Genomic DNA, 22,509 nt, shown 5'->3' with positions numbered 1-22,509 from the left:
ATCGCATTGTTAAACAATAGAATATCAATTGAAACTTATTAAATATTTTTGGATGTTTTTCTACATTTTCAAATATATTGATGTCAATTACAACACAGAATACAAAGTGTAGACTGCTCACGCTATATTACTATTTTTTATTACAAATATTTGTAGAGGAAAAATTATAAACAAAAGAAACAGTATTTTTCAGTTCACCTCATACAAGTACTGTAGTGCAATCTCTTTATCATGAAAGTGCAACTTACAAATGTAGATTTTTTTTGTTACATAACTGCACTCAAAAACAAAACAATGCACAACTTTAGAGCCTACAAGTTCACGCAGTCCTACTTCTCGTTCAGCCAATTGCTAAGACAAACAAGTTTGTTTACATTTACGGAAGAGAATGCTACCCACTTCATTTTACGTCACTAGAAAATGAGAATAGGCATTTGCATAGCACATTTGTAGCTGGCATTGCAAGGTATTTACGTGCCAGATATGCTAAATATTCGTATGCCCCTTCATGCTTCGGCCACCATTCTGATGACGCTCGTTAAAAAAAAAAGTGTTAATTAAATTTGTGACTGAACTCCTTGGGGGAGAATTGTATGTCTCTGGCTCTATTTTACCCACATTCTGCCATATATTTCATGTTATAGCAGTCTCGGATGATGACTCAGCACATGTTGTTCATTTTAAGAACACTTTCGCTGCAGATTTGACAAAACGCAAAGAAGGTACCAATGTGAGATTTCTAAAGATAGCTACAGCACTCAAACCAAGCTTTAAGAATCTGAAGTGCCTTCCAAAATCTGAGAGGGATGAGGTGTAGAGCATGCTTTCAGAAGTCTTAAAAGAGCAACACTCCGATGTGGAAACTACAGAACCCGAACCACCAAAAGAGAAAATCATTCTTCTGCTGGTGGCATCTGACTCAGATGATGACAATGAACAGGCATCAGTCTGCACTGCTTTGGATTGTTATCGAGCAGAACCCGTCATCAGCATGGATGCATGTCCTCTGGAATGGTGATTGAAGCATGAAGTGACTTATGAATCTTTAGTGCACCTGACATATATATATCTTGCGACGCCGGCTACAACAGTGCCATGAGAACACCTGTGCTCACTTTCAGGTGACATTGTGAACAAGAAGTGGGCAGCATTATCTCCTGCAAATGTAAACAAACTTGTTTGTCTGAGTGATTGGCTGAACAAGAAATAGGATTGAGTGGACTTGTAGGTGCTAAAATTTTACCTTGTTTTATTTTTGAATGCAGTTATTTTTTTGTACATAATTCTACATTTGTAAGTTCAACTTTCATGATAAAGAAATTGCACTACAGTACTTGTATTAGGTGAACTGAAAAGTATTATTTCTTTTGTTTATAATATTTTGCAAATATTTGTAATAAAAATAAATGTAAAGTGAGCACTGTACATTTTGTATTCTGTATTGTAATTGAAATCAATATATTTGAAAATGTAGAAAACATCCAAAAATACTTAAATGGTATTCTATTATTGTTTAACAGTACGATTAATCGCGATTAATTTTTTTAATCGCTTGACAGCCCTAGTTTTTAATCAATACTAATCTGTGACATAGAGGTGAAAGGTTGCATGTTAAGTCGTACAATCCCTCTCCAACTGGAATTGGAATATAGATTTCCCTATAATACTTAGAGACTGTATTCTCTATTTTATTCTATATAGGTTTTCATACTGCACTCATCACTGTAATATCTGAGTGCCTTGAAGTAGTGCATTAAGCCATGTGACTACACATCTGTCGCCTGATGTTTGTTCTGTCATCCTCTCCCCAAAGAAAGAGGCATGTGCAGTGGAGTGTCTTGTTTTCGTAGTGTGTATCTTTATATCTGTTGCTATGTGTTTATGTTAGAAAAGACAAGGTCAAAGAACTGTGCCTTGCATTTGCAGCAGAAGATGGTGAGGTTTGTGATGATTCTTAGTTCTTGGGGGAGTTCATTCCAGTCTCAGATGCTGCTACACCATTGCACTATATAAGAGTTGCCTCTTGCAAGAGAGAATGATGATTATTCTTTTTTTGGAAGCCTTAAAATATTGAGAGAGGGAGAGAGAGAGAGAGACTCCTTGCTCAGACCAGCATGCTGTCTAGATTTTTATGTTTTTATGGCCCTTGATTCCAGTGGGAAGATAGGAATGAATCCTGAGTAGAAGATTCATTAGTAGTAGTAGTAGTAGTAGTATTTATAATGCAGCCATCCTAGCAGTATCTGGGTGACATTACATCAATTTAGAAGGACATCAGTTCCCTCAAGGAAATGAACAAGGCTCCTTAATGGCATTTCATGTTTGCTCTGGAACCTGAAATGGTATTTTTGAACTAGTCTCTCATAGATAAGCTTAGTGAATTTTCAAAGCTTGGGATCTGATGCCAGTAGTGTCATTGTTTTAGCACATCTTCTACTTTGTGCTTTATGGCATGGTTTGTTATGATTCATTTTTCTTATTCTCTCCTTCACCTAATTCATAACCTGCAGAGGATATTTTTACAGGAATTCCCATTACCCATCCTCCTTTAATGATACAGATTCTTCTTACTATCTCTTTAATACTCCATAATCTGCCTTTCTTTCTATATAGTGTACCTATGTCATACTTACTTTGCATGTTTTTCTTTAAAAGGCTTTCTCAGAATGAAGCAAAGAAAAGAAAAATCTGTTTGAAACATCAGGCATGAAAGCATATAATCGTTTAATTACTTATCGTATGTGACAATGTGTTTTTCCTGTTAATTTAACTTTAAGAACTGTAATATATCCAGGATTGCAATGTTGGAGAGAAGCTAATACACCAGGGACCATTAAAATTTTGCTAATTACCACAGACAGTAGTTAAATTCATCAAAGTATTTTATAGTTTCTTCTTCGACTGATGGTGCCTATTGTATTCCACTGAGGGTTTGCGCATGTACACCATGCATCTGGAGCCGGAGATTTTTAAAGTACTAGCGTCCGTTCGTCCGTGCATGCGCTCTTGGCTTGCCTCATGGTTTCGTCCGAGATGATAAAGGGCAGGGCGGACCGACCGCATCTCCAGTTCCTTCTCACCACTGTATGGTCTAGGTTGCATGTGACGCACTTTAAAAATATACAATTGTACAGTTAGTTTTAACGTTTTTACTGTTTTTATTGGTTTTATGGTAGGTTTTAGTAGTTTGCTATTTTAGGATTAGGATGGGGGTTCCTTTTTGGGGAGTTTTGTTCCCTATGAACACCCCCCCTTTTACTGTCTGTACCCATGTGTGGATACTGGATTGTGCCGAAAACCCCAAGCTCTAAAATCTGTGCCTCCTGCCCGTGTTCCTTCTCAGTCAGAGATGAACATCAACCCTGCTTCTACTGCTTGGGAGAAGCCCACATTTCATCCAGGTGCAGTATCTGCCAGTCCTTCCCCAGCCATACCCGAGAAGGCTGGGCTCTCCATCTCCGGAAGCACCTAATGGAAGTCACCATGAGATCTCATTTGGACCCTGGCTGGGTAACCCACCGTACATCAGTTTGAGGCTGCCAGGAGTGCGCCTTAAACTACGGTAAACAAGGTCGCACCAACAGTACCACCGCTATGGACCCAATGCTGGGGCCTAGTCAGGAGGTAAGGAAGCATGCATGTAGCATGGCAGTAAGTCTTCCCCTAAGCCTACGAAAGGAGAGAGTCCTTCCACGAGTTCCAGTCATGGGGACGGAGTGCACCCTAAAGCTCACAAACACGAAAAGAAGCCGCATAAATTGACAGATCCACTGGCACTGAGTGTAGACCTGCACCCACAGTCAACATTGGCATCTCTCAGAGCTAGAGAGTCATCTGCTCCTGGGAAGACCATTGCTCTTGTTCCGGTTCCAGGGACTGAAAAAGTGCACTTGACTCCGGGAAAGTTGGCGGGAAGCACCAGAGCCCCAGGAAGCATTTGCCCTGGGAGAGCCAAGGTCCCCATGTCTTCTGGAGCCTCTACTTCCAGGGAAACATTATCTCCAGGACAAGACATGCTACATCTGAGGCACTCCTCACCCCCCTGCTTTGGCAGTGTACATGCTTCCGCTGGCTCCAATGGTACTGCTGATGGAACTGGTCTCGAAGTTACAGCTTCGGTGGACTCGGATGAGAGTCAGTGATTATCGCCACCATTCCCACCATTACAAGTACCAACAGAGGCCTTCTACATCGTGGTAGTATCCTTCACTCCAGCCGCCATGGAGCCACTGGTTTCCTGCACCATGAGACCCTCCTCAGCACCCTCCAGATCCGTAATGCTGGCCCTATGGGGGATACTGGCCCTAATACTCTCCTTTGGAAACCATCCGTTCCATTGGGGAGGCTTTGCCTATTTCACCGTCTTGGGTGCCTTCAAGTAGACGTTCGGGTCCTGTAATGGAAGATGAGCCACCCAGTCCAATAGTACCACCGGAACAGGAAAGATTCCTGTTGTCCTGACTTGACGTGGCAGTGGCTTCGAGTCCCCACCATCTCCTGCTGACTGCTGCCAATTCCAGGATCTCCTGTGTAGAATGGCTGGAGAGATTCACACTCCCCTGGAGGAGCTCAGCATAAGCTGCTGGATATACTTCACTCATCGATGCCAGGCAGAGTAGTTCTACCAATCAGCGATGCCATCTTTGAGCCAGCTTGCATGATTTAGCATACGCTGGTGATATGTATGCCTACCCCAAAGGGGGCAAAAAAAAGATACTGTGTACCTGGCCAGGGGTCTGAGTTTCTGTTCTCACACCCCCTCCAATTCATTTGTGGTCCAGGCAGCGATAGAATGGGCTAGGCAACAGCATCCATGCTCTGCCCCATCTGACTGGAAGGGCAAGCAACTGGACCTTTTAGGCCACAAAGTCTTCTCTTCAGCCAGCCTTCAATTCAGGATTTCGAATTATCTGGCATTACGTGTCAAATATGATTTCCTGAACTACAGCAAATTGGAGGACTTTGCTGAGAAACTCCCACAAAAGAACCGAGCCTGTTTCTAGGCAATAATTGAGGAGGAGAAGCTGGTAGTGAGGACCTGGCTTCAGTCAGCGGTAGATGTGGCAGATACCTCATCATGCTCAATGGCCATGGGCATTGTCATGAGGAGGGAGTGGTGGCTCACAAAATACCATTGAAGACTTCCCTTGTGATGAATCCCATCTTTTCAACCAGAAAACGGACAATTCCCTCCACAGCCTCAAGGATTTGAGAGCTACACTCCATTCCTTGGGTATTTACGCACCAGCACCAAAACATAAGTTCCACTGCTGATATCCCGCACAGCGTTACAGAACCTCACAGTTTTTCCATCAATGGCCTTACAAACCACCAAGGAAGAGTCAGAAGACTCAAAGATCTCGTCCTCCAGGACCACCCTCGCAATCTTCCTCCTTCCAGATACAACCCCCATAGAAGAGATATTTCTGAGGAACCCTAGAGACCCGTCAACCACCTTGCCTGCTGCCATACCACCACCCCACCTCTTTCGGGGATGGGCTAGCACTCTTTTTTTACCAGCTTGGAGTGCAATAACAATGGACAAGCGGGTGCTAAATGTCATCCATTGTGGCTATACGATTGAGTTCATTATGCTGCCTCATCCACAACCCCTTCCCCAATCCCTCCTCAAGGACGACTCTCACAACAGCATCCTCACCCTGGAGGTGGACTCCATATTACAAAGAGGGGCAATAGCGTGGGTTCTCCGGACTATCAAGGCGGGGTTCTATTCAACTTACTTCCTGATACCCAAAAAAGAAGGGCAGTGGAGACCAATCCAGGATCTCCATCATCTCAATTGCTGCATCCGCAAACCCAAGTTTCGTATAGTTACCTTAGCAGCCATCATCCTGTCATTAGAAGAAAGCATGTGGTTTACGGCTTTCGATATGCAGGACACTTATTTTCATATAGACATCCATCTGGCCCATAGACAGTTCCTGAGGTTCACAGTAGTCCGTCAGCACTTTCAATACAGGGTTCAGCCGTTTGAACTCACCCCTGCTCCAGCATCAACATTGAAAAATCAACTTTGGACCCCAAACACTCCCTAGACTTCATCAGAATTGCAAGACATCCTCTCAAGCAGCAGGAAAGAGTCCACTAGGTGTTCCTACCATGCCAAGTGGAACTGCTTCGCGTTCTGGGCCCAACAGAAAGTCCTTTTCCCAAAAGAAGTGGAGATTCCCCTTCTTTTGGATTAACTCCTGCCCTTGAAGGCATCGGGTCTCACCCTGAAGTCTCTCAAGGTCCACCTAGCATCTATTAGCGCCTTCCACCCCACCGTGGGAGGACAGTCTGTATTTACACACCTATTGACTGCTTGGTTTTGGAAAGGCCTCATCAGAACCTTCCCACCCATACAACCTATCGCCTCCCAAGTGGGATCTTAACCTAGTTCTGTTGATACTAATGAAACCGCCCTTTGAGCCACTGGCTTTCTGTTCTATGTCCCTCCTTTCCACGAAAGTCGCCTTCCTTGTGGCTATCACTTCGGCGAGAAGAGTAGGTGAACTTGGGGCCATGCTGGCGGACCCTCCTTTCACTACTTTCCATAAGGATAAAGTTTCCCTGTGCCTGCATCCCAAGTTTCTGTCAAAGGTTGTATCCCAGTTTAATCTGAAGCAACCCATCCACTTACCTGCTTTCTTTCTGAAGACTCACACCTCAGAAGAGGAATAGCGACTTCACTCCCTCGACATCCGTCGGGCCTTGGCCTTCTACCTGCAGAGAACAAGACCGATCAGGAAATCTTCTAAATTGTCTATTGCAATAGCTGAGAGTATTAAGTGGCAGGCAGTCTCTACGCAGAGAATCTCCAAGTGAATTTTGGGGTGTATTACACTCTATCAGTTGTCGGGACTGCCTCCCTCCCCGGATGAGGGCCCATTCCATGAGAGCCCAGCCTTTGACCCCGGCCACCCGCCACGATGTGTGGTCCCTATCTGTATTCCACTTCCTGCCCCCCTTCCCCTCTGCTGCGGATCTCTTCGATTCACGGTGGAGAAGGAACTGAAGACGTGGGGTCAGTCCGCCCCGCCCTTTATCACATCAGACAAAACCAGGAGGCAAGAAAAGGACGCATGCACGGACCAACAGACACTACTTGTGTGAAAATCTCCGGTTCCAGATGCATGGTGTGCATGTGTAAACCCTCAGTGGAATACACATAGGGACCACACATCTCAAAGAACCTGCAGTTACAGGTAGATAACCTCATTTCCCAATCTAAGTATAGAGAGTGCCACAACTACCTAAGTGAAAGTAAATACTGGAGTGCAGTAAACATCCACTTACTAATGGAATCATTTTAGGTAAAACAGATCTGGAAGTTTTGTTTTTAAGAATATGCAGTAGTTTGCTATTTGTTTATAGCATAGTATGTATAACATGATTCAAGGTATTTTACAAATCATATTTTTAAACTGTTTTAAATAAATCACTGGAAGCTGAAAATTAAATTTCCACCCCCAAAGTGTTCTGCATTCTCTATTTGTCCATACCTTGGTTTAGTGTAGGGTTGTTCTGGCCTGCAATCATTTTCTTTTAATTTTGAAAAATAATCCTTTAAGAACTAATTTGGAAAGTAGTAGCACATGTAAATAATTACATAATGTAAATAACAGATACTATAGAAGGGATTTTTTTAAAAAGTGAAAATATGGACCTTTCCAAACGTGACAGTTTCCATTTAAGTAAGTCTTTATCAGGGACTCTATCAAGAAGGGATAGAATATAACAAAGATCATTCAAGGTAAGACATTATATGACTCTTACATATAACTAAAGTTATGTTCTCACATCATTTGCTTTCTTTTCTCCCTCACCGTTTCTTGTGTTACCTTGCCATAGCTAACTGGATGTATAACCCCTCTTTTCCCATATCTTACTTTAATTAGACCCTGATCCAGCAAACATTTACATATGTGCATAGTCCCACTGGCTTCAGGGATAATACTCTCATGCTTCATGTTAAGCATAAGTATTTCAGAATCAGGGCCTTAGATCGCTTACAATACATTTTATACTTCCATCTATCTCAGTGATTCTCAAACTTTTTTACTGGTGACCCCTTTCACATAGCAAGCCTCTGAGTGCGACACCCCCCCCCCCGCCCGCATCAATTAAAAATGCTTTAAAATATATTTAACCTCATTATAAATGCTGGAGGCAAAGAGGGGTTTGGGGTGGAGGCTGACAGCTTGCGACCCTCCATGTAAAAACTTTGTGACTCCATGAGGGGTTCCAACCCCCAGTTTGAGAATCCCTGATCTATCTGGAAGCAGGAAGAAAAAGACTGTCAATGATAGGAAGTACAGCCAAGCTCTTCCCCATTTCCCTCAGGCTTTTTTGATTCTTCTTCTGAAATTTAGACAATGCTTAATCCTCTACTACTTCTCTAATTCTATTTCCCACCTCCACCCCCAAAGGTTTCTCAGAATTGAAAAAGAAAGAAGTAGACATGAGGAAGGAAGGAAGAAAAGTTTAAAGAGAGAAAAAAGAAAAATATTAGGCATCCATTGATGTTGTAGGCTCCATTTACTCCAGATCCCATCATTCCTTAGTACATCTGCAACAAGTGTTTTCCTAGAAACTATCGGTGGCAAGGTTTACAGATCTTTTGGTGAACCCTGCCTAAGTAGTGCTAAGATAACTCTACCAAGCCAAATGGCAGCCCTGTTGGCTGGGTCTGAGTTAATTCCCAGTTAGAGTTCAGAATCAGCTCAGGGAAGTATTTCTAGATGCTGCTGAATTTATTTAAGCTCAGCACTGTCTGGATGCTTCCATAGTGAGAAAGACAGGGAGTGTGAATAAAACATAAGAGTTACTTTGTTTAGTGTATCTATTTTGTGTTTTAGAGTTTAGTGCTTGTAAAGCTGCATGAAAAGAATCCAGCCTGAAATTTTACTAAGTCTGTATCACTTTGGTAGATCAGGTCCCCTAAAATAAACCCAGAACCTGGGAGAGGTTCATTTGTGGGTTAATCCACAGTCTTAAATGGTCTGGCAGTCTTTCCACTCTAAAAGCGTGTTGTGTATTTTCTTTGTTTTCCTTCTTCAGTTTGTCGTTTGTCACTTGTCTGGAAAGAGGATAGTTGTTTCATTGGAAACAATGTGCTCCTAATGCTTACTATTCAGTTGAAGCCAGGGTCCTCTCTTTGGACTTGACCCTGTTAGGTGCTCAACATTTTCAACAAACTCAGCACCTCAGAAGATTGAGCTGATGTTGCATCATGTTTAATTATAGGGAAGATGAATATGATGTCACAAAGACTTTGATCTCAGGTGGAAAATAAGTAGCAGGGACAGATGAGCTTCTACTTTTTGTAGGTATTGGCTAGCCTGCCCAAAACTAAAGGCTTTCCCTGTCAACCAAGGGGGGGGGAGGAACCACAAACCCCAACCACAACTGAGTTTGAAGGACAAAAAATAAAAAAACAGGGACGGGAGTGAAGGTCATATGGCCAAAACAAGGGATCCAGACAGGAGCACCAAGCCGAGAACCCTAGACAGCAAGATGAGCTTCTAAAGAACAAAGATCTAGTTTTCAGGTAAATGTAACTGGTAATAAAAATTAGGAAAGAGAACTACAAAAAATAGGGTATGTAGGCAAAATTGTATACAGGGTCATCTTGGAGTTTTCTATGAGGCTTCAGGGGCTCTCCCCTGTGTACATTAGGATGAACCGATGTCCCGATTTTAAAGGGACAGTCCCGATATTCGGGGCTTTGTCTTATGTAGGTGCCTGTTGCCCCTCAGCCCCTGTCCCGATTTTTCACACTTGCTATCTGGTCACCCTCGTGTACATCGAAACCCTGATTTTCTAAATTACTCTCAAAGTCTCTTATTCAAAATTCATTTTGAGGTAAGGATTGCCACTTGGTAAATATTTGCATGGTACCTAGTCCATTGGGTAACTGATATTGATTGGGACCCACAGATGCTACTACAGCACAAATAATAAATCATAACACTGAAAACCTTCATAAAATTGGGGTTCCAGTGTCCCCAAAACGTTTGTAAAATTGGTGTTTATCTGAGAGCCTGGGCTGTGCTTTTTTACCTTTTTCTCAAAATTAAATTACAAGATGTATCATTATGATATAAAGAGAAAATGGTGAAAGAAGCTTTAAGAATGATCAGAAGAGCTAGCTGTCATGTGTGTTTCTGTGTAGGTTATTTTTCTCTTAATTTGTTTAGAATGGAATCCTTCTCATACCATGAGAGAGATCATCCAAGACATAGCTCTTTGTTTCTCTAAGAGTGGTAGGGGGTGGGGGATTGTGACGTATTGCCTAATATCGAACAGATCAGTCACCCTCAAAATTCACTGTCACTACAGGCAAAATGGTCAAGGTAACATAAGGAATCTATTCAGCGTGTTTCTTTTCCAGTGGTGAGCTGTACGTTTTTTTGTTTTTGTTTTAAATTGCAACATCCATTGAAGTTTATTGGCCTCTGCTGGCCATTTTGTGGCAAGTTTTAATCCCCTAAATTTGTGGAAAAGTCTCCTCCATATTGCTTGTAAAAGTATTTTCATTTCAGCAGCTATGACCACGTCCTTTCTTTATGTTGTCAAAATGCAGCTTTATCTAATGGACTCAGAATACTGTACCTTAACAACTGTTTGTTTATAAAATTCTGTCAGAAGCCCTGAGATGCTGCGATCAGAAGGTTCATACTCTATGGGAGGGAGACATTCTTCCACGGACTCCAACAAAGCCTCAAGCGGAGATGTCTCCCCTTATGACAACAACTCACCGGTACTGTCTGAACGGTCACTGATGGCAATGCAAGAAGATGTTGCCCTCAGTTCAGATAAGCTGTACAAGGTACCTGAACAGTACACGTTGGTTGGCCATTTGCAATCTAAATCAAGAGAGAATTCATCTGGATCATGGGCTGGGAAAGGTAAAGTAGGACCTGCACATGTTTATTTTTCTCACTGAATGCTGTCTGTTTCACATGCTGTTTATAAGGACGTGTTGTGTGCTGTTTCTCCCCCTTGTGGCAGAATCGCTTCCTCCTCTTCAGACCTACTTATCCAGCAGTGTGATTTCCCTCGCTGTACTTGAGCCGTGATAAAAATTGGATCCATATAGGATCCTGTGGATCCCTCCCCACCACATAATGGAGGATTCACTATTTGTTGACCTTTAAGATATGTGAGAGCATGGCGCTTGTGCAGCTAGAATGGTAAAGAGTGCTATGCTTCAAGAGTAATATAATGGAGCAATAGATTACTTTTATAATGAACAGCTGGCATCTTCCCTTCCAAGTTGGGCCATAAGGCTCTGCTCCTCAACCCATGTTGTGAGCTCTGCTGGCTGCCCTCATACCATTGTGCTGCATTTGTGCTCATTAGAGTGTAGCATTTCCCAAACTCTTGAAAGCTGAAGCCACCATTTAGGAAAGTAAAACCCACCACACATCGCTCTTCAATCCTGCCATGCTAGCAGAACAACGTGGGGAACCTTGCACTGCCACTGTCCTTCCCATCTTCCCAGGGGTGTTCCCCACACTTGGTTACAGTGCAGGCCTTGCCTTACTGCTTGTTTCTGTAACCAGATGGTGCCCCGAGCTGTAACGATTAAATACTTTCAAGTTATAAATTCCATTCGATTGATTATTTCTGTGAAGGACTACAGCTCATGCTCCAATAGTGGTATGCTGCCAGCACTCCAGAAGCCTCTTCACATCAAAATTGCTGAGTACTTAATGGGTAAATTGAGGAAATATAGCGATATGGGGAATTATTTTCAAAGGCCTATAGACACCTAAAAATGCAGACAGGTGGCCAGATGAATTTTCAAAACGCACCTAAACAGGTTAGGTGCCCAGCTCCCATTGAAATCAATGGGAGTTTGATGCCCCTAATTCATTTAGGCACTTTTTAAAAATCCCACTAGGCATCTATCTGCATCTTTAGGCCTCCTCAACTCCTGGCTGCTGAGAGGGCTTTGTCACACACTTAAGGAAGGCCCCAATCCTACAGTGGGCTCCATGCAAGCTCATGGGTCTTCTCCATAGAGAACTCATTGCAAGATTTGAGCCTAAATGATTAAGAACAAGATTTGGCTCTTCATCTCTGGTGTACAGGAAATCCAGCTTATCAGTATGTTTGCTCTTTTATCTTGTGCTGCTGGATAAAGTTATACCTTTAATTTATTTATTGTTCCATTCATGTGTTTCTATTCAGTGCTTATAAGGGATCATTTCATGTTCTTTTACTTCTTCTGTAGATGTTCCAGAGGATCATTTCAATATCTGGGGCACCTGGCATTCAACACTGAAACGTGGCTCCAAAGATCCAGGAATGACAGGTATGACATTTCTTTGATACTTTTTAGGCCCCAGTCTGAGAAAGGCTTAAGCACGTTCATATGCACTATGAACTGAAGCCAATAGGACTGCTCATGGTACATAAAATTAAACATGTGCATGCATGCTTATAAGATCAACGGCCTTCATTTGTTTGCTTTTAAATGGTGAATCTTCATTCTAGACACATCTTTAGGGGTTTTTAAACAATTCCTCTGCTTCCCATTTTGTTTTTTTACTTTACTATTTTATGAATATATCCGGTAAAGAGAGGCACAACACAAATATGGCAGCATTTAAAAATGAGCCACAAGATAAGGTAATAGAAATTCATCTCCTTTAAAGCAGAACAATAGAATTGAAAGGCAGTGTATGCTAGGGGCTTAAGAACAGCCCTTGGAGGTAGGGGACCTGAATTCTAATCCTGACTCCACTACTAACACCTTGTATATCATGGGCAAACCACTTAACTCCCTGGCCTCAGTTTTTCTTCCATCTGCACCTACTTACCTCACAGGAATGTTGTATAATTATTGCTTTTAAAGCACTTTGAAGTTATATGGCGTTATGTCAGTGCTAAGTATTAAAGTCACCAGCTTTATATAACAGGTACAGTTCAGATAATAAAGGTCCAACACTGACCTTGCCAATATAATGCAACAAGTCAGTGGTAACTTGTAAAATGTCAGTGTGTCATATTGATGTTCTCTGTCTTATTCTGGTCGTCAGGTTCATATGGAAACATTTATGAAAGCAGCTCACTGCGACCTGGACGGTGCTCTCTTTCCCAAGGGAACCTATCATTGAATTGGCCTCGGTGGCAGGGTAGTGCCACAGAATTGGACAATGGAAAGCAAATAATCCAAAGGAGTCAGACTACTGCTGCCATTCCTGAATGTAGGCCGCATCCCCCAGTGTCTCGTGTTTGCAGTACTTCGCAAATTGAAGGTGGCAGGAGGAATTCAGACCAGTCCAATTCAAGGTCTGAGCGGCATTTGACTTTAAGTAGCGCAGAGGACCTTACAGAGCATGACTCAAATGTGGGTTGTTTGCCAAGAACAGCTAAACCTTCGTACCTGAGACAAGAAGATATAAGTAGAAAGGAGAGGCCACCACCCCCTTATCCTGGCCCAAAAAAACAAACTTCTGCATTGTCCCAGCGACCAACTGTCTCTTCAACAGTGCACTCATTGTGGAGACTTCAAAGACCAGAAAAAAGTTTGGGGACCATAGCAGCAGGAGGACCAGCAGCTGAATCAACTGACCAATCCACCTCCAGTCAGCAGTGGCAGGCCTCACAGAACAAAGTGGGTAACACCTATTCTACTCCAGCCAATAATCAGAACAATAAAAATGTATCAGAGCCAGACTGGCATGATTGGCAAAAAGAGCGGTGGCAAATTTGGGAGCTTTTATCAGCTGATAACCCAGATGCCCTCCCTGAAACCCTTGTATGATCAGACTCTTACAGAGAACTGCCCTCCAAGCCTACGCTTCTCTTGAATAGGGAAAGAATAGTGACATTAGAAAACTTTTTGTTTTATACCAAGTAAATTTCATTTTTTAAAAACTTTGTTCACTTTAAATCTTTAATAGCACTGTCAAGCAGTCCATTTACAAATACAGTATGTTCCTGTTTCATAGCAAGCTTTTAAGAGAGAAAAATGAGATGAACATTTCAGTCTAACAACTTTGTATGCATAAACTGTGTGTAAGATAAAACTATTGCTTTGGTGTTGCTAAGGTGTATTTATATGTCTGCAGTTTTGATGATTGTATAGTCTGGGTTATGTATGATAATCATATATTATGAGTTCGTATACAAATGACAATCAATCAGGACTGCCTTTTTAAAAAAAAAATCACTGCACTTACTTATGTTACCATAATATGCGTTGGAATTCTATAGAAAGTGCACAAGCTGGTTTCTGTGCTTTTAAACAATGTGTTAATGGGGGAAATGTCTTTCTGTTCACTGCCTATAAAAAACACTAAAATAGAATGAAACATGAAAAGCCATATATTTTATAAGGGTAGTAGTAAGGTAGGGGGGAAATTATTTACCAAATATTTTTTTCTTATAAATATAAGTTTGTGAACAAAATTAAAATTTGATACAATGTTATAAAATATTTTTTTTTTTTAGATTCTGTTAAGAAGCAGTTCAGCTAATCAATCAAGAGTAAAGTTGTGCCTAAATCAAACTAACAGATTTAGTGCAAAAATTTACCCTCCCATTCTAGATCAACTACAATCTTATATATACAGTATATAATAGATAATATATATTTATAGGTGTATGATTTTATATATTGTTTTAAAACAATGAACTGGAATCCAAATTTAAAAAAATAAAACTAAATAAGGCATGTAATAGAAAGAAATATGGCTTTTCCTTTTAAACAACAAAAAACAAAGCAATCTAAATAAGCATTTACATGTATTTTCATAAAGGAGTCACATGCAGTGTTTTAGAAATGAATATGACATTTGGAGAAGTTCACAGCTTTTTGTATAAATATTGTGCCAAAATTTGGGGAAATGGTTTTTTTTCCCCCTTCAATAACTATATGTTACATTGTTAAACGTTGCTGTTACACAAGTTCTGGTGTTATTAAACTGCAAAAATGTTTATGACCAGCAGGTGGCAATGTACTTCAGTATTTTAAGAGGATTTTTTTTTCACATAAGGGAAAATGTATCATATAAAAAGATTTTTATAAAACATGCTAGTCTTAATTTTAATGAAGCTGAAGACTTATTCAATGATGTTGTCTTGAAGTTCTATCTTGTGCCATAATGATGGAATAAAAAGCTAAGCAAAAGCATTGCAGTATTTTTTGCTGTTTTTGTAATAATGGTTGTAATAAAACCCCACAAATGTCAGTGATTTTTATTATTATTATTATTATTGGGTAAAAATTTCAAAAGCACCTAAGTTACTTAGGAGCATTTTCAAAAGTGACTTAGTCTCATTGAAAATCAATAGGACTTGGTTCTTACATGCCTATGGGTGTGCCTACACAGCCAGTAGACACTTTGGCTGGCCCATGCTGGTGGATTCAGGCTCATAGGGCCTGGGCTGCAGGACTGTTTCATTGCTGTGTAGACTTCTGGGCTCAGGCTGGAGCCTGAGCTCTAGGATCCTGTGAAGTGAGTGTGACGTTGTGCAGTCTATATGGTTTTATAAAAACATGATAATAAGTGAATATAATGTAACTGGGATAGTTTTATAAAAATTTGATAAGTGACTATAATGCAAATGGGATATGCTTCGTGCAAAAGGTCTCTTGTAAGGTATCATCACAAAGCTTATAATCTACCGAGTATGATCATCTGATTTGTATAAATGTACCACTCTTGTATCTAAAACTAGAAATATAAAACATAACTCTGAGGGCCTATTGTAATTATGTAAAGTGTGGGCCATTAATGATGGTTTGGAATCTTGATGACTCCCATTAACAAGGACCATTGTCTGCAGATGACTGTGTTTACCTGTGAGTCTTCCTCTATATGTGTGTGCTGGCAAGTGAGTAATGAAGTCTTGCAGTGACATGTGATCATGTCACCTGAACTGGAATCCATCTTTAACCTGGTGCTTTTCCAGTGAGGGTGGGTGGAAACCCAGAGAGACAAAGGGTTCCTGCCTTATGCAAAAGATATATAAAGGGGTGGAAGAGAAGAGGAGAGGGAGAGGAGCCATCATGGAGAATCCCTTAGATAACACCTAAGCTGGAACAAGAGCTGTACCAGGGGAAAGAATTGTGCCCAGGCCTGGAAGGTGTCCAGTCTGAGAAAAACTTACTGAAGCATCTCTGAGGGTGAGATTATCTGTATTTAGTTTGATTAGGCATAGATTTGCGCATTTTATTTTATTTTGCTTGTGACTTACTTTGTTCTGTCTGTTACTACTTTGAACCACTTAAATCCTACTGTCTGTATTTAATAAAATCACTTTTTATTTAGTAGTTTACTCAGAGTATGTATTAATACCTGGGGGAGCAAACAACTGTGCATATCTCTCTATCTGTGTTATAGAGGGCGAACAATTTATGAGTTTGCCCTGCATAAGCTTTATGCAGGGTAAAACGGATTTATCTGGGTTTAGACCCCATTGGGAGTTGGGCATCTGAGTGCTAAAGACAAGCACACTCCTGTGAGCTGTTTTTGGGTAAACTCGCAGCTTTGGGACAAGTAATTCAGACCCTGGGTCTGTGTTGAAGTGGACTGGAGTGTCTAATTCAGCAAGACGGGGTGCTGGAGTCCTGAGCTGGCAGGGAAAACAGAAGCAGGGGTAGTCTTTGCACATCGGGTGGCAGCTCCCAAGGGGGTTTCTGTGATCCAACCCGTCACAGTGGCGTAGTCGGCAGGATTCGAACCTGCGCGGGGAACTACAGGAGTGTGCTTGTCTTTAGCACTCAGATGCCCAACTCCCAATGGGGTCTAAACCCGGATAAATCCGTTTTACCCTGCATAAAGCTTATGCAGGGCAAACTCATAAATTGTTCGCCCTCTATAACACAGATAGAGAGATATGCACAGTTGTTTGCTCCCCCAGGTATTAATACATACTCTGAGTAAATTACTAAATAAAAAGTGATTTTATTAAGTACAGACAGTAGGATTTAAGTGGTTCAAAGTAGTAACAGACAGAACAAAGTAAGTCACAAGCAAAATAAAATAAAATGCGCAAATCTATGCCTAATCAAACTAAATACAGATAATCTCACCCTCAGAGATGCTTCAGTAAGTTTTTCTCAGACTGGACACCTTCCAGGCCTGGGCACAATTCTTTCCCCTGGTACAGCTCTTGTTCCAGCTTAGGTGTTATCTAAGGGATTCTCCATGATGGCTCCTCTCCCTCTCCTCTTCTCTTCCACCCCTTTATATATCTTTTGCATAAGGCGGGAACCCTTTGTCTCTCTGGGTTTCCACCCACCCTCACTGGAAAAGCACCAGGTTAAAGATGGATTCCAGTTCAGGTGACATGATCACATGTCACTGCAAGACTTCATTACTCACTTGCCAGCACACACATATAGAGGAAGACTCACAGGTAAACACAGTCATCTGCAGACAATGGTCCTTGTTAATGGGAGTCATCAAGATTCCAAACCATCATTAATGGCCCACACTTTACATAATTACAATAGGCCCTCAGAGTTATGTTTTATATTTCTAGTTTTAGATACAAGAGTGGTACATTTATACAAATCAGATGATCATACTCGGTAGATTATAAGCTTTGTGATGATACCTTACAAGAGACCTTTTGCACGAAGCATATCCCATTTGCATTATAGTCACTTATCAAATTTTTATAAAACTATCCCAGTTACATTATATTCACTTATTATCATGTTTTTATAAAACCATATAGACTGCACAACGTCACAGTGAGAACATCCTAGGGCTTGGGCTTCCAAGTCCGGACGTCTATACAGCTATGAAACAGCCCTGCAGCCCAAGCTCTGCAAGCCCAAGTTGGCCAGCATGGACCAGCCATGGGTTTTTCTTTGTTGTGTAGACATACCTTTAGGCTTCTAAGTCGGACATGTAACTCTGGCTTAACTCAGTGTAACTAAACAGATTTATGCAAGGTTTAAGCTGGTTTAAGTACATCTATATATGAGGTTTATAAGATTATAACAAGATCAATTTAAAAAGATTTAATTAAAGCAGTGCAACTTTTCTAATGTTGATCAGGTCTAACTATGGTTTTTAAGTACTAACTTTAGGCACCCAAGTTTGAAAGCTTTGGGCCATTAATATAAAGGGAGGGTTCACTCCTGGTCCCAGTCAAGTCAATGGGAAAACATCCATTGTCTTCATTGGGTCTTGACTTTGGGCTTTTTCTTACACACGTACGTAAAACTAAGCGACCAATCAAAGCACACCCTGTGATGCTGAAATTGCAAAAGATAACCATGATTTTTTTTTATTTTGTTCTAGAATCTTCTGTTCCAGCAGGTGCTCAACTAGTGTCCATATGGCACAAAAACATGAATGTGTGAGGGAGCAAGGCAGCCATTGTGTCTGTAATATTCACTTCTGAGTCAGTAGTTTGAGTCCAGCCCAGGTCATTAGCAACTCAACGTTATCATCTGATGGATGGGTTGGTGCTCTTTGGGAAAAGGGTTGATAGTTGGTGAACACACCCAGAAAAGCCACGTTCATCTTTAGCAATGAACTGTCTTCTCTCTTGTAAAGGAGCATCCGTCTTGATCAGGGTTAAGACATGTAGGTAGTGTGGGGCTATCCCCACGGTTGATCCTAATAATACCTAGCTCTTGTATAGCACTTTTTATTAGTAGTTTTCAAAGTGCCTGCCTTTACTCAGGTGCATATTCCCAATGAAATGAATAGGAATACCTACCAGAGTAAAGATGAGTAAGATTTGATCCATTGGAGATACCTAAAAGACTGCAGTCCCTGATGCTGTCAGGCGGGCTGTCTCCTTTCATGAACACTACATTTAAATTAAAAATCTGAGTTTCCAGTAACTAGGCCTTCTGAAACAACAGCAATCTATCGAACTGCATTGCAACTGTGAGAGGGTGGTCATAGAGACAGATTCCTGCTTATAGACTGTGTGCAGCTATAGGACACGTGTTTGTTGTTAAATGTGAACTGTGAGCAGAAGTGAACCAAAAATAATAGAAAAGAGAATGAAATATAAAAAGAGACTACATGTGGTGCATCGACACAATAGGAAAATGGCTTCAACCAGCCAATTCAAGAATTCTAGATAGCCCCAAAGCCACCCCACACTTATCTTGTGTCAGCTGTATTCTATAGATGAAACCTCAGCTCAGGTCCAATAATAGCATAATCTATCCTGTGAGAGGGACTTGTGTTATAGAAATCCAGTCCTCCATTTTGAATCCCTTTCCAAATACAGAAGCAGATACATTTAAACAATTTTTCAGAGAAAGATGTTCGGTGGTTATTCTATCACATAAAAATATTTTTTCTTTTGCATCGTGTGTGTGTGTGTGTGAGAGAGAGAGAGAGAGAGAGAGAGAGAGAGAATATATATATTTACACACAAACACACACACACAAAGCCTGTGTGTGTTGGGAATTGATGCAAATTGATGGCAACACAAACCAAATCTGGAAGACGGCCTTGGTTTCATGTAGTTCAATACTCAGTTGCATGGCAGAAAATAAATATAGAACAAATTTTGTTGACTTAAAGTACCACTCTTGCCCAAGATCACCTCATTTCTGTGTACTAACTGCAGCTGAATGGGGCAGAATAAAATGAACAGAGACCAGTTTAGAGCTGTAACAGGTTATGCTGGCCCCTTTAAAGGCAGACCTATATCCAACAGTATCATGTTCCCACACGATGTGTTCTGGGTGTTTTAGTTCCCAGGGATGGTTGGGAGCTGTAGGCCTCACAGACATGCTTGCTGGGAAAAGGGCAGGGCTAGAAAGAAGTCCTTTCCCCTCAGACCAAGAGGGATCAGGAAAGGAGAAAGATCTGCTTTGAGTCTTTGGAAGGGGACTAGGAAAGGGGTAAAAGTGAATAGGTTTCTCTAGCTAAAGTGTTTAGAAAAAGAACCTGCAGGAGGAACTTCAGAAAAAAGCCAGACAAAGGCCCTGTGAAGACACCTAAAAAAGGACAAGAGCTGGTTGAGGTGCCCTGAGAAAGAAGTGTTTGTAGCCGGAAGTATTTGGAGGTAGGAGGGGTCACTAGCAGGGGGAGCTGGTAGTCCAACTTGACACCTGCTTCAATGTTGAGGGCCAGATGCTGGAACTTGGGAAGGCACAAGCTCCTTTTATTCTCCGATGGAACAGCATGGTGTTGCTGTTGTACTTTGAAGGGAGAAGATTTTGAGATTGTCAGGGATGGGGGTGAAAACCAGGGAAAGAGACTGGGTAAAGAGTATGGACTTTAATTACCCCTGAAAGGGGTGGAGATTTTCAGTTCAGCTGCAGGACTAAGCTACCAAACCAAAAGGAAAATCTGAGGCACAGCTACCTTCACGTGATGGACAGATAAGGTACTACTAAATCATATCAACAACTTTAAAACAAATGGTCAGACTGTGTGGCCATAGGGCTATAAAGCGTAAGTGCCTACAGTAGCTAGTAAAATTAACATTAAAACACTGTTGCCTTGTTCCAATGTTAGAAAAAAAAATAAACTAGAGAGACTCAGTTTTTATCAACCTGATTTAACACAATCAAAGTGCAGATTCTACCCCATGGAAATCTATTGTTCAGGGCTTCTGTGGATTGTAGCAAAATCTAGAATAATTTTAACTATCTAACCAATTTTTATGTGTCAACATTAATAGCTAAAATATACAATGCATATCAAAGGTGGTGGGAGGGATCAATAACAAGAGGTGAATGAGTCTGGGGCATAGAGGTTTCCTGGGTCCAGCACCAGCAAAGTCCAATGGAGAAGCAGATATGGTTGCTGCCATTTTAGCCTGAAATGAGTAAAAAAAATCTCATTTTTCCTGTACTGACTCGGACTCTATCTTTTAGTCTCTTGTATCTTTCCCAATAGGAAGTCAAAGTCATAGCTGAGTCACTGTGTTGGCTCTTCCTTAGATCCTTTGATAAACTACTGCATCAATATCTACCAATTTTTTTTTTAATGCTTTAGATTTCTTTCATGTTTTCTTTCTAGGCACTGAGCTTTCTTAAACCCATACTATACCCTCCTGTGGCAAAGTCTGCAGGATGAGGACAGAGGGTCACCTCAAAGTATTTTCTCTGAATGTTCCTCTTGGAAGCAGCAGAAGGCTGCAGAAGGGGCATGGGACTTGACCCCAAAGGCATGTGAGGAGAACTCTGCTCCCAGGACCTCTGAAGGGCAACCCGCTCTTCACAATCCCCTACAGCTTTTTCCCACACTGCTGCATGGTTCTGTTTAGATCTTGCATATAGTTGTGCAGTATGAAACAGGGAAGGGATTCTCCACAGGCTAATACTGCTTGGAGAAGCATTAATTCTTTCGTTGGTTTCCGTATATATTCTGGTCCTGGAGGGGGCATAAACTGTAGAATACAGCTGCTTTCTGATTCTTCCCATCCAGATATAGTCTCATCTAATCTGTAGACTGAACCCATGGATGTGGGGTATGGACATTCTTGTGAGCTAAGGGGAGCCTGTCATGGAGCCACAGCTCCCTGCCTTTGATAATGGTTGAGGGAAGCCAAATTTGTCACCCTGGGTGCTTAACGTTAGAAACCCAGCTTCTATTAAGATCAGTAGAGGCTGCAGGTGCTCAGCATGTTTTGAACATTGTGATATTTATTTAGGTGCCTAAGGCTAGCAGTGGGCATCTAATTTTAGGCACTTGAGTTTGTGAAGACAGGCCAAAATTTCTGATTTCCTTCTTTTCAGAGCTGCTTATTGTGTGATTGGTAGTTTGTTGTTGTCCTCTGGAAAATGTACCAGTATGTGTGATTCTAGTCTCTCTCCCACTGTGCTCCTTCGTCTCCATGATGTAGCTGTTGGCCCACTTTCCTGGCAGTAGAGAAAACTAGGCCTATGTAAGAGATCACAATAAAGCTGCAAGAAGCATTTCCTGTAATGGGAGCTAAAGAATAACTGAATTAAAGACTAACTTTATTTCCATTTAATGCCTTAACTCTCATCCTGTTGTGCAATATAGAAGCACAGTGAATGATTCCTTATCACATTAAATAATCTTTCAGTGCTTGTTGATGTCGATTCCATTCTAGGTGTGTTCGCACCCACGTGCATGGCCGTCGGAGATTTTTGCTTTAGCAGTATCCGTAGGACCGGCTGTGGTGCCCCCTTGAATGCCGTGCCCATCTGCTGGTATATCAGGCGCCACCAGACCTATGCCCTCACAGTTCCTTCTTACCGCCCGTGGTGGTCAGTCGGAGCGCCTTTTCTTGCTCGACAAGGACTAGCGGGTTTTCTCCTTTGGACTTTGTGCCTTAAGGCGTTGTATATAGTTATTCTTAGTAGTTAGTGTTAAGTACCCATTAATAGATTAGCTGTTAGTTATTAAGGTCCCAGCTGGGCCTTTGCCCCCAGCAGGGCATGCCCTGGTCTCCGGGTTTCATGCCCTGTGCAGACTGTATCAGGCCTATGCCTGTTAGTGCCCTCATGACAGTTTTCTCAAGTACTTGGGCGAAGCACACGTCAAAGACAAGTGCCATCTGTAAGCACTTTCGGCCCCCACATG

The 22,509-nt window shown here is 41.6% G+C and overlaps 1 protein-coding gene across 4 annotated transcripts in view; it reads left to right on the top strand.

Annotated features, from left to right (window-relative positions):
- The window catches only part of LOC112112643 (rho GTPase-activating protein 6), a 456,011-nt gene extending 440,832 nt beyond the window's left edge, over nucleotides 1-15,179 (top strand). For all 4 annotated transcript variants that reach the window (XM_024208628.3, XM_024208629.2, XM_024208630.1 and 1 more), the window contains exons 11-13: nucleotides 10,651-10,913; nucleotides 12,245-12,325; nucleotides 13,053-15,179. In XM_024208628.3, the coding sequence (XP_024064396.1) occupies nucleotides 10,651-10,913; nucleotides 12,245-12,325; nucleotides 13,053-13,780 (1,072 nt within the window). In that variant the 3' untranslated portion in view covers nucleotides 13,781-15,179. The remainder of the gene's footprint in view (nucleotides 1-10,650; nucleotides 10,914-12,244; nucleotides 12,326-13,052) is intronic.
- The last annotated feature ends 7,330 nt before the right edge of the window (nucleotides 15,180-22,509 follow it).

Source organism: Terrapene carolina, unplaced genomic scaffold, assembly GCF_002925995.2.
Source record: "Terrapene carolina triunguis isolate 2854851 unplaced genomic scaffold, T_m_triunguis-2.0 Scaffold22, whole genome shotgun sequence".
In the NCBI taxonomy this organism is placed as follows: domain Eukaryota; kingdom Metazoa; phylum Chordata; order Testudines; family Emydidae; genus Terrapene; species Terrapene triunguis.
The sequence above is the reverse complement of the archived record's forward strand: the minus strand, read 5'-3'. Positions and strand labels throughout refer to the sequence as shown.